Source organism: Hyla sarda, chromosome 6 (assembly GCF_029499605.1).
Source record: "Hyla sarda isolate aHylSar1 chromosome 6, aHylSar1.hap1, whole genome shotgun sequence".
NCBI classification, from domain to species: domain Eukaryota; kingdom Metazoa; phylum Chordata; class Amphibia; order Anura; family Hylidae; genus Hyla; species Hyla sarda.
In genome coordinates, this window is record NC_079194.1 from 69,768,778 (window position 1) to 69,781,208 (window position 12,431).

The following is a 12,431-nucleotide window of genomic DNA, read 5'->3' on the forward strand; positions in this document are numbered from 1 at the left end:
TCAGGGGCCATATGCATTCACAGAGCTCCCATGATGCCAGAACAGCAGGACCCCCCTAAAATGCCATCATTTTGGAAACTACACCCCTCAAGGAACGTAAAACACACGTGTTTCAAACAATGGACCGTAAAATGACAAAAATGCAGGTGTTACCCCAAATTTTTCATTTGCACAAGGGGTAATAGGAGAAAATGCCCCCCAAATATTGTAACCCCATTGCTTCAGAGTATAGAAATACTCCATATGTGGACGTAACATGCTGTGCGGGCGCACTACAGGGCTCAAGAGTCATAGAGCTATGTTTGCATTTGAGGCCTATGGCATATCAGTCGCTGACATGCAGCGGAAAATACAAAAATGAAAGGAACACCCACATGTGACCCTATTACAGACAGTACACACCCTGGGGAAGGTGTATAGGGGGGGATTGGACATTTGGAACAGACGGGTGTCCCCTAAATTTATTTTCCAGGAATGGATGAAGTGTACTATGGGGAAAATTAAAATTGCAATTTTAGTACTGATGTGCCAATTATGTTCCCAGAATGATGACCCAGAGTAGAGCCAAAAGTAAAACTGATGCCCGCCCCAAACCCTATGCTCTGAATCATCATTCTGGGAATGTGATGTGTGTGGCCGTCCCTAACCTGTTACCTCCAAAATGCACCCCGCTAAGGTGGGGAGAGAACTCTGCCCATTTGAGGCAACATGCAAACCCCCATTGCTGTTGACTCAGAGAGCCATGACCCATTTTTGGAAAAAATACTCCAAGAGGTCTTATCAGATTTTTTATTTATTTTTTATTTTTTTATCCTTATACCTGACCAGCAACAGGTTTTCACTGGTAAGGGCACAAGACTCACCCTTAGGCATAGGTGTCTGAAGGAAATTTGCAAGGAGGCCTCTCTGGTTCTTCCGCAAGGTCCCACAAGCTGATGTGGATCTGATGGCAAGGGATATGAACAGTGGGATGCTGGTATAAAAGTTATCCACGTACACATGGTAACCCTTACCAAACAAGTTTCCCGCTAACACCCAGAGTGGAGGGACATTCTGAGGGTTCAATATGGGAATTTTGTCCCTCATACACTCTAAACTTGTAAGTGTACCCGGAGGTACCCTCACAAAGTTTATACATCTTCATGCCATACCACGCCTGCATAGAGGGAACGTATTGGCGGAAGACGAGTCTCCCCTTAAAACTGATGAGACTCATCAATATAGACCTCCCTTTGGGGTACGTAGGTCTCCCAAAATTTGGCCCCAAAGTGATTTATGACCGCTCTGATTTTGTACAGGCGGTCATAGGCAGGATCACCTTGGGGGGACATGCTGCATTATCACTGTAATGCAGGCATTTCCGTATAGCCTCAATCCGTCCCTGTGTCATGGCCATACTGTAGAGTGGGGTCTAATACAGGATGTCCCCACTCCAGTATTGCTTGACACAGTTTTTTTTGACTCGGCCCATATACAATACGAGGTCCTCATTTCAGCTGCATTGACGGCGTGCCATCCATAGGACCGAGGCAAAAACAAATCTGTGTGGTGGGCAATGAACTGTTGGGCGTACAGATTCGTCTGCTCCACCATCAGATTGACAAAGTCGTCACTGAAATAATAACTAAAAATCTATTTCAGTGTATCCGGCTGTGTCATTCTGGATACCTGAGTCGCCAACAAACTCCGGAATCTGTGGCTGACAGTCCTCTGGGGGTCTCCAGACAGGCTCACCGGTAGGGGGCTCCAGTACACTTGTCTGGGGGGGTCGGACTCCTAGTACGAGAGGCAGGGTTGGGCACTGGGTCACTATCATGGGGTGTTTGTGGCTTCGCCTGGTGGCGTCTCCGCCGCCTTGTAGGGGGCTCATCATCAGAATTAGATGATAAGGACGAAGAAGACCACAAGAAAGTAGGATCTTCCTCGCTCTCACTGGCAGATTCCGTGTCAGAGGCAAGTAAGGCATATGCCTTCTCCACCAAATATGCCCGGCGGCCATCACCCTTCTTTTTTTTTTTGTGTGTGTGTGGGTAGGGGAAGTGTGTGTGTGTGTGTGTTTGGTGTAAACTAAATAATGGGGTGTGATTTAGGAATCACACACAGTTATTTTATGAAAAAAAATAAACCCTGCTGCGGCCCAAAAACAAAAGACAGGGGGCAGAACGCAGCGCCCGGATGCCCTAATAGGGTCCGGGTCATGCTGATAACTGTGCAGCAGACCCCCGGGCACCTATTAGGGGGTCAAGGGAAAAAAAAATTTTGGCCCTATGTAGATAAAAAAAACAGTGTTTTTATATTATTATTATTTATTAAATTTTTTCATTATAATGGCCATGTAATGTTTAGTTGACTGATGTATATTTTTTGCTGTAAACAACCATTGTAGAGATAATGTTCTTGAATGACTTGATGACTTCTTCATCCATTATTCCTCAAGAATGGACAAATCTTAAAAAATAGTGACATCAGTATCTGTAAAGCTTTTTTTTTTATATAAACATAACGTGTGCAATTTTTTTGTGTAGAAATGGATTTATGTATCATTTGTTATATAAAAATATGTAAAACGCATACAAATATATGTAATAAGTAACTAGTATCTTCGTTCATCACAATATGAAGTAATGTTCTACTAGGTCAGTGTTTCCCAACCAGGGTTCCTCCAGCTACAACTCCCAGCATGCCCGGACAGCCTTCGGCTGTCCGGGCATGCTGGGAGTTGTAGTTTTGCAACAGCTGGAGGCACCCTTTTTGGGAAACATTGTACAAGGCAATGTCCTTGTAATTCATCCATACAGTGACTCTCCATAGATGACAGTTCGATGACATTAAATGTCTTTCCCATCGAGGATGTTACAGAAGACTTTTGAAACCCTCCACTCTCTCTTGGTACATAGAATGGAATGACTTGGCCAGGGCTCGAAATGGTAGATCAAAGTTTTCCAGCTCCTTCTGCAATACATAAATTGTCAAATCAGAAATACAATCAGGACTTCCAGAGGGACAGTGAATTACTAAAAGGTGTTTTCTGGGACTTTGGGCCTTTTTAGCCAGACCAATAGGCTGAAGATAAGCGGCACTCGTTTGCTGATCCTTGACAAGGCTCGATTCCTCGTGTGGCTCTTTAAATCCATCATTATCAGTCACACATACCCTGTTTATAGGTGGCAATGACTGCAGGGGCTCCAGTGCTCCATCAAGTGCCACATCCTCCCCATCATGTAGTGGCTGCACTTGGTACTGTAGTGCAAGTGAAGGGGGCTGAGCTGTAATGCCAGACACAGCGATCACATAATGTACATAGCTTTGCCTGGCTAACAATAAAGGGAAAAAAGCATTCAAGGGAGCTTCTTTAAAGGGGTACTCTGGTGGAAAACTATATATATATATATTTTTTTTCAACTGGTGCTAGAAAATTAAATAGATTTGTAAATTGCTTCTATTTAAAAATCTTAATACTTCCAGTACTTATCAGCTGCTGTATGCTCCAGAGGAAGTTGTATAGTTCTCTACAGTCTGACTACACTGCTCTCTGCTGACACCTCTGTCTGTATCAGGAACTGTCCAGAGCAGGAGAGGTTTGCTATGGGAATTTTCTCTGACAGTTACTGACATGGACAGAGGTATCAGCAGAGAGCAGTGTGGTCACACAGAAAAGAACTACCGTATTTTTCGCCGTATAAGACGCACTTTTTCTTCCCCAAAACTGGGGGGGAAAAAGTGGGTGCGTCTTATACGGTGAATACACCCCTATCGCGGCGGTCCCTGCGGCCATCACAGGACATCACCGATCGCGGTGATGCCCTGTATTAACCCTTCAATGCTGACCGCCGCGTCTGAAGGGAAAGTGACACTAACCCGGCTGTTCAGTCGGGCTGTTCGGGACCGCCGCGATTTCACCGTGGCGGTCCCGAACAGCCCGACTGAATAGCCGGGTTAGTGCTTACAGGACACCGGGAGGGACCTTACCTGCCTCCTCAGTGTCTTCTCCGTTCAGGGATCCCCTGTATGGCCGGCGCTCTCCTTCCTCGTCATCACGTTGTCGCCTACGTGCGTCGGCGTGCGTAACGACATGATGGCGGTGACGGAGAGCGAGGATACCCGGCCGGCAGCAGAGACGTTCCGGAGCGACGGGGACACGGCAACAGCGATGGAGCGACATCCAGGGCAGCGGTGACGGGTCCGGAGCGGCGGGGACACTTGAGTATTACCTCCTATGCAGTGGTCTTCAATCTGCGGACCTCCAGATGTTGCAAAACTACAACTCCCAGCATGCCCGGACAGCCGTTGGGCATGCTGGGAGTTGTAGTTTTGCAACATCTGGAGGTCCGCAGGTTGAAGACCACTATTGGGTTCAAAATCTTTATTTTTTTAGATTTTGCACCTATAAATTGGGTGCGTCTTATACGCCGGTACACAACTTCCTCTGTAGTATACAGAAGCTGATAAGTATTGGACGGGTTAAGATTTTTTATTTGAAGTAATTTACAAATATGTATAACTTTCTAGCATCGGGGGGGGGGGGGGGGGGTGCAGAGAGCTGGAGCCTTATTGAAGTCCTGGAAAATCCCTTTTAAATGGGCACTGTCATTAAAATCAACTTTTTATATTGTTTTCCTCTATTGAAAATAAAAATATTTCTGATATACTTCTTTTTAAAATTTTCACTATTTATATGTTTTTAAAGGACTTGGAAATATGGCCACTAGGGGTCTCCCTTTGTATGCTGGCCGCATTCTGTGTCTGTACACTAACTCAGTACAGCATAGAAGAGTGAGGGCGGATGTTCACCCGGCAGGGCTTCAGATGACGTTGCGACGGGAACGCCCCCTCCCGACAGCAGAAGTGCACACAGAGTGAGCCGAAGTCACAGGGGCCAATAAAGGATAAAAAATTTTATATAAAAAAATGTAAGGCAGGTGGGAGTATCATTAGGGAGGGGGAGTCATTAGAGAGGATCATTAAAAAATATTGTATGGTGACATGTACGCTTTAACTTGCAATGTGCAAATCTAGGGAGATACATAGTTCACCAATATTATTCCCATGAAATGAAGTGCATCTTGAGTTATTCCACAGAACAGTGCCCATATAGCTCACATAAGTGTGTACACCCCTCACATTATTGTAGATATTTATATCTTTTCATTTGAAAACACTAAAGAAATGCCCCTCTGCTACAATGTAAAGTAGTGAGTGCACAGCCTGTATAACAGTGTTTAATGTTGTGTCCCCTCAAAATACCTCAACACACAGCCATTAATGTCTAAACCTTGGCAACAAAAGTGAGTACACCCCTAAGTGGAAATGCCCAAATTGCGCCCAATCAGCCATGTTCGATGTCACGTGACTCGTTAGTGTTACAAGATTTCAGATGTGAATGGGGAGCAGGTGTCTAAAATTTGGTGTTATCGCTATCACACTCTAATATTGGTCATTGGAAGTTCAACAAGGCCCCTTATAGTAAAGATCTGAGGATCTGGAAAAAATAATTATTGCTCTACATAAAGATTGCCAAGACCCTGAAATTGAGCTGCAGCATGGTGGGCAAGACCATACAGCAGTTTTCCAGGAAAGGTTTCACTCAGAAAAGGCCTTGCCACGGTTGACAAAAGAATTTCCTCTGTAGTATGCAGCCGCTAATAAGTACTGGAAGGATTAAGATTTTTTTAATAGAAGTAATTTACAAATCTGTTTAACTTTCTGGCACCAGTTGAGTTAAAAATAAAAAAAAGTTTCCCACCCGAGTACCCCTTTAAAAAGGAAATCTGTCATCAGTATCACCCGCATTAACCTGTCATACAGGCTTGTAGTGCGGGTGATACTGATCAAAATGATACCGCATCTTGATCCGTCGCTCTGTTCCGCCGTAATTCTTCTTTTTCTGAATATGCACATTAGTTGCTTGGGGCACGGGCGGAGCTACGAACCCCGCTCCAGGTACTGTGATGTATTCTTTGCCAGGTGGGCGCTCCGCCTGGCTCCTCCATCTTCATAATGCCCATCTGTGCTCGCTCGGTGTACATTACTGTTCGGCGCATGCGCTGCTCCCTAGGTACATCCGAAAGCAGCATTCAGGCATGTAAGGACGCTGGAATGAAGCTCAGCTGTACGCCGCTTTCGGATGTACCCAGGGAGCGGCGCATGCGCCGAACAGTAGCATACACCGAGCAAGCAGGCAGGGGGATTATGAAGATCGAGGAGCCAGGCGGAGCGCCCAACCGGTGAAGGTGACAAGCAACTAATTTGCATATACAGAAAAAGAAGAATTACGGTGGAACGGAGCGACTGATCAAAATGCAGTAAGTATCATTTTGATCAGTATCACCCACACTACAAGCCTGTATGACAGGTTAGTGCAGGTGATACTGATGACAGATTTCCTTTAAGGCAGTGCTGGAAAATAATGACTCCTGAGGAAGCCACCGTAGTGGGTGGCGGAACGCGTGGAGCAAGCTGTCCCCCTATCTCGCGGTGGAAACTGTCCTATGTCTGTGCACCCTTATATTTTTTCTATGGGTCCAAGTCTTTGAGTATATATTTCCTCAGTTATTTTCTTTATTTAATACTACACATTCCTTTTTTTTTGGTTAGGAGTATAGGCTTGTTATACACACGCACTTCAGTGTTATATTGTTAAGTATATAGTGGCACTGTATTAATTATTGTCCAGGATTATTATTTATATATTATATATACATACATACATACATTTCCCTTGTGTCACATTTTTGGTATTTTTCTGTGTGAGGGCATTGCTTATATTATATCTGAATTCGAGTAGAATATAGACATAGCGCACATCTACAATCTTGTATAATGATCTGATTGCTTCTCAGCATAATATCAAAAACTAACAGGTTGTTAGTATACATTTTTGATCAAAAAGTACAAGCCCACTCGCCACGTCAAGGCCACCTATTCAGAGTGGGTCCCTAACGTCCCTAGCATAAAATGGCGCAGCACCAGGCGGCGACCACCACCGCCGCGACACAGGTGCCCACGGGGGGGAGCGACCCACTGGCAGAGCGGCCCCAATGCCTCTCAAACCAGTCTATAGGCCGCACCCGCCCGCAGACACAGCACCACGGCAGCAGCAGACGCCGCCCCGCACCACACCAGTGTGAACAAGGTGTAATGGCTCACATACCTTGCTCGCCCAGTCAGACTGGGAGGCTGCTAGGAGTGAAATGGCCCTGTTGTGGTTAATTACCACCTATATAGGTTTAGGCTGTGGGGGGTGGGGAAGAGTGCAGCACATGTTCAAAAAAACAAAAAAAAAGGGGGAAGAAAGAAATCACAATATGAATTCGAGTAGAATATAGACATAGCGCACATCTACAATCTTGTATAATGATCTGATTGCTTCTCAGCATAATATCAAAAACTAACAGGTTGTTAGTATACATTTTTGATCAAAAAGTACAAGCCCACTCGCCACGTCAAGGCCACCTATTCAGAGTGGGTCCCTAACGTCCCTAGCATAAAATGGCGCAGCACCAGGCGGCGACCACCACCGCCGCGACACAGGTGCCCACGGGGGGGAGCGACCCACTGGCAGAGCGGCCCCAATGCCTCTCAAACCAGTCTATAGGCCGCACCCGCCCGCAGACACAGCACCACGGCAGCAGCAGACGCCGCCCCGCACCACACCAGTGTGAACAAGGTGTAATGGCTCACATACCTTGCTCGCCCAGTCAGACTGGGAGGCTGCTAGGAGTGAAATGGCCCTGTTGTGGTTAATTACCACCTATATAGGTTTAGGCTGTGGGGGGTGGGGAAGAGTGCAGCACATGTTCAAAAAAACAAAAAAAAAGGGGGAAGAAAGAAATCACAATATGAATTCGAGTAGAATATAGACATAGCGCACATCTACAATCTTGTATAATGATCTGATTGCTTCTCAGCATAATATCAAAAACTAACAGGTTGTTAGTATACATTTTTGATCAAAAAGTACAAGCCCACTCGCCACGTCAAGGCCACCTATTTAGAGTGGGTCCCTAATGTCCCTAGCATAAAATGGCGCAGCACCAGGCGGCGACCACCACCGCCGCGACACAGGTGCCCACAGGGGGGAGCGACCCACTGGCAGAGCGGCCGTGGTGCTGTGTCTGCGGGCGGGTGCGGCCTATAGACTGGTTTGAGAGGCATTGGGGCCGCTCTGCCAGTGGGTCGCTCCCCCCCGTGGGCACTTGTGTCGCGGCGGTGGTGGTCGCCGCCTGGTGCTGCGCCATTTTATGCTAGGGACGTTAGGGACCCACTCTGAATAGGTGGCCTTGACGTGGCGAGTGGGCTTGTACTTTTTGATCAAAAATGTATACTAACAACCTGTTAGTTTTTGATATTATGCTGAGAAGCAATCAGATCATTATACAAGATTGTAGATGTGCGCTATGTCTATATTCTACTTGAATCCACATTATATTATATCTATTTTCTATGCATATTGCTGTATTTATTCTTTGTGGACTTAGTAGGGTTCATTTGCATTGATTTTGTGGACAGTTTTCCACCGATACGCTATTCAGCGTCGGTTAGGGGGTGGAGGTAGGGTTACATCCCTTCTCTCTGTACATCGAAATTTTGTGTTTTTAAGTGTTTTTAAGAAGGTCTCTCCCTTTGTGGTTTTTCTAATAAAGTAATATTTATATTCATTTGTACATATGGTAGTGTGCATCTTTTGTGGTTGCCAGTCTTTTTCTTCTTTTTTCAATTGTGTTATGTTTGGGCAACCTCTTTGCACCCACGTTTATTATTTCAGTGGTGCCCATCGCTTTCTTTAGTGCAGGAAAATAATGGTGGTCACACAAAAATATTGACACTTTGGGCCCAATTCAGACATTTCGACTTAGGGCAATTACTTTTTTTGCCAAGGTTTAGACATTAACCTCTTAAGGATGCAGGGCATACCTGTACGCCCTGCGCCCGGTGGTTAAGGACAGCCGGGACCCTGGGCTAATAGCGTACGGCACCGATCGTTGTCCCGTGTGCTATTAACCCTTTAGACGCAGCATTCAAAGTTGATCGCCGCATCTAAAATGAAAGTGAAAGCTTCTTGGCAGCTCAGTCGGGCTCATCGGGACCATCGCGGTGAAATTGCGATGTCTCGATCAGCTAGAACGCAAGCGGAGGTTCTCTCACCTGCCTCCGTTGCGCCGGATCGGTGATTGATTGCTCCAAGCCTGAAATCCAGGCTTAAGCAATCGACCGCCGATTACACTGATCTTTGCCATGTCAATGCATGGCAATGATCTGTGTACGAGATCGATTTGTGCAGTGAAAGAGCCACCTATAACACTGCAAAAAAAAAAGTTAAAAAAAAAAAAAGTTAATAAAGATCATTTAAAACCTTCCCTAATAAAAGTAAGAATCACCCCCCTTATCCCATTTAAAAAAAAAAAATGCAGAAATGTCCAAACTATAAAAATATATTGTGCAAAACAATTCCAAAGTCCAATATAGCGTATTTTTGGTCACTTTTTATATCATGAAAAAATTTATAAAATGCGATCAAAAAGTACAATCAATATAAAAATGGTACCGATAAAAACTTCAGATCACAGCGCAAAAAATGAGCCCTCATACCGGCCCATACGCGGGAAAATAAAAAAAATTAGTCAGAAGATGACAATTTTAAAAGTATAAATTTTCCTGCATGTAGTTATGATTTTTTTCAGAAGTAATACAAAATCAGACCTATATAAGTAGGATATCATTTTAACGGTATGGACCTACAGAATAAAGATAAGATGTAATTTTTACCGAAAAATGCACTGCGCAGAAATGGAAGCCGTGGATATTTTGGTAAAATGACTAATATTACTGCAAAGTAGAATTGGTGGAGGAAAAATAAGCCATAATATGGAATTTTAGGTGCATTATGATTTTTAGAAGGTGATGAGGAAAAAATGAAAATGCAAAAATGGAAAAACCCTGCATCCTTGAGGGGTTAATGGCTGTGTCTGTTATTTTGAGGGGACACATCATTAAACACTGTTATACAGGCTGTGCACTTACTAGTTTATATTGTAGCAGAGGGGCATTTCTTCAGTGTTGGCAAATGAAAAGAAAATATTTACAGAAATGAGAGGGGTAATGCTGTATATGTAACATTTAGGGTAGATGTACCTCCGCCTAAACAGGGTGCTTGACAGCTCTGTAACACAAACTCATAAAAGAAAAAGCTGTGGAGAGCAGAAGCAGGACTCACAGGCTTTTCTTAGCGTAGGCAGAATCTAGGATTTTTACATGAATATACTGAATGCAGATAAAAGTTACAGACAGCATGAGATAGGGGAGACTTTTAAGTAAGGATACAAGTTTTATGTAATTGATCTATAACTTAGATAGGACCCAGAGCAAAGTAAGTGCAGTGTGATAAGACACCACTTCCTCTGTCTCTGAAAAGCTAGAGAGAGCTGGGATATGTAGGCTGCACATTAGACTGCATTAATATAACTACCGTATTTATCAGCATATAACACGCACTTTTAAAACTTAAATTTAAGGCAAAAAGCCTGCCTGTTATACGACGATAAATCTTCTGGTCACTGATTTAAAGCGGACGCAGCAACGCCTGCTTGTTAAGTATTAGCAGCATGGCCATGGCCACTTTAAATCAGTGACCAGCGGTGTCTCCTCCCCACTCTGCTTTTACATTTTCGTACCTCCCCCTCCCTCATCATTCCCCCTTTTCCCTGCTTTTTCATATTTATTTATTTTTTTTCCTTACTTGGCTGCGCTTCGGCAGGCCAGGTCAGGCAGTGGGTCTTGCGGGCTGTGTGGTCAGTGAAGCAGATGAGTGACGTCCTCTGCCGGCTTCTCTGCACGGCATCAGAGATGTCACTTTTCATTTCCTGCAGTCGCCGCACTCCGAACTCTGACTAGCAACGGCTGCAGGAAATGAAAAGTGACGTCCCTGATGCCGCGCAGAGGAGCCGGGAAAGGACGTCATTCATCTGCTTCACTGACCGCAGCCCACAAGACCTGCTGCCTGACCTGACCTGCCGAAGCGCAGCCAGGTAAGGAAAATAAAAAAAAACTATGAAAAGCAGGGAAAAGGGGGAATAATGAGGAAGGGAAAGAATAGCATAGGAGGAACATCATGGGGGGCATGATGAGGCAGGGTGGGGGATGATGAGACGGGGAGAAATGATGGTGGGGGAGGCACTAAAGGCTTAATGTCTATATGGCTAGTGGTGGTCTATGACAGGGGGAAATGATGAGACATGGGGGGGGATGATGAGACATGGGGGGTAGCGATGAGAGGGATAAATGTGGCACAGGGACTGATAAAAGGGAAGGAATGATGTGGCACTGGAGGGGACGGGACCAAACTGAGGTGCAGAAGAAAACGAAGTTGGGGGGATCATGTGGCATTTAGTACAAGTCATTTATTTTACATTTTATTTTTTTTTAACTTAAATTTCCCTGTTAAAATGGGGGTGCGTGTTATACGCCAGTGCGTGTTATATGCTGATAAATACGGTATATCATATTGGAAGCTGAAACCAAGATGGCAGACAATTGATATGTCATACATTATCTAAATAATGGCATACATACAAGTCTATACATTTTTTAACAAAAGCATTTGCTGCACTATAGAGACATGAAAAAAAAAAATCGGGAGATCTTCTTTAAAGGAATACAGTGGTCCCTCAAGTTACAATATTAATTGGTTCCAGGACGACCATTGTATGTTGAAACCATTGTATGTTGAGACCATAACTCTATGGAAACCTGGTAACTGGTTCTGAAAATGTCATCCAAAAATAGGAAAAAGTGAGGATTAAAGAAAAATAAGACAGATAAAGCAAGTCCTTACAAATAAAAGTAAGAAAGATCTGCTGGAGCTGTAAATCACTGTCTGTGTGGAGGACAGGAGCTTCCTCAGGGTCCTGTACAGAACACACAATTTCCTAAAATTGTAACATGGAGCTGTCCTTCCCTGGTGTTCAAATACCGTTATATACCGTGGAAATGCCAAACGTTACAAAAATACCGTGATACACACATTTGGTCATACTGCCCAGCCCTACGTATGGGATACATGTTGTTACATTTTAATAGTTGGTACAATTACGCACGCAATGATGCTAAATATGTTTATTTTTATTCTGTTTAGATGTTTTTATATAGGAAAAGGGGGTGATTTGAACTTTTAACATGGAAGGGGTTAATGTGTGTCTTTAAAACTTTATTAAAATTTTTTATTTTTATATATTTATTTATTTTTTTACACTTTATTAGACTTTTAGGAGGAATCATTAGATTCCTCATACAGATCAATAGAGTTCTATTGAACTCCATTGATCTGTGTGCTCTGTGATCCATTGATAGAGCCTGGTCCAGCCAGGCTCTATCAATGACAGAGCCACAGGACAGCAGTGAATAGAGGTAATCTAACCCTATAGTGGAACTCTCCC

General features: G+C 44.1%; 1 protein-coding gene across 2 annotated transcripts in view; it reads right to left on the bottom strand.

Moving 5' to 3' along the window:
* Positions 1–778: 778 nt before the first annotated feature.
* IFT27 (intraflagellar transport 27) overlaps positions 779–12,431 on the bottom strand; it is an 81,776-nt gene continuing 70,123 nt past the window's right edge. The window contains exon 6 of one of the 2 annotated variants that reach the window (XM_056524086.1): positions 779–2,952. In XM_056524086.1, the coding sequence (XP_056380061.1) occupies positions 2,854–2,952 (99 nt within the window). In that variant the 3' untranslated portion in view covers positions 779–2,853. The remainder of the gene's footprint in view (positions 2,953–12,431) is intronic. The other variant, XM_056524085.1, reaches the window with a different exon arrangement.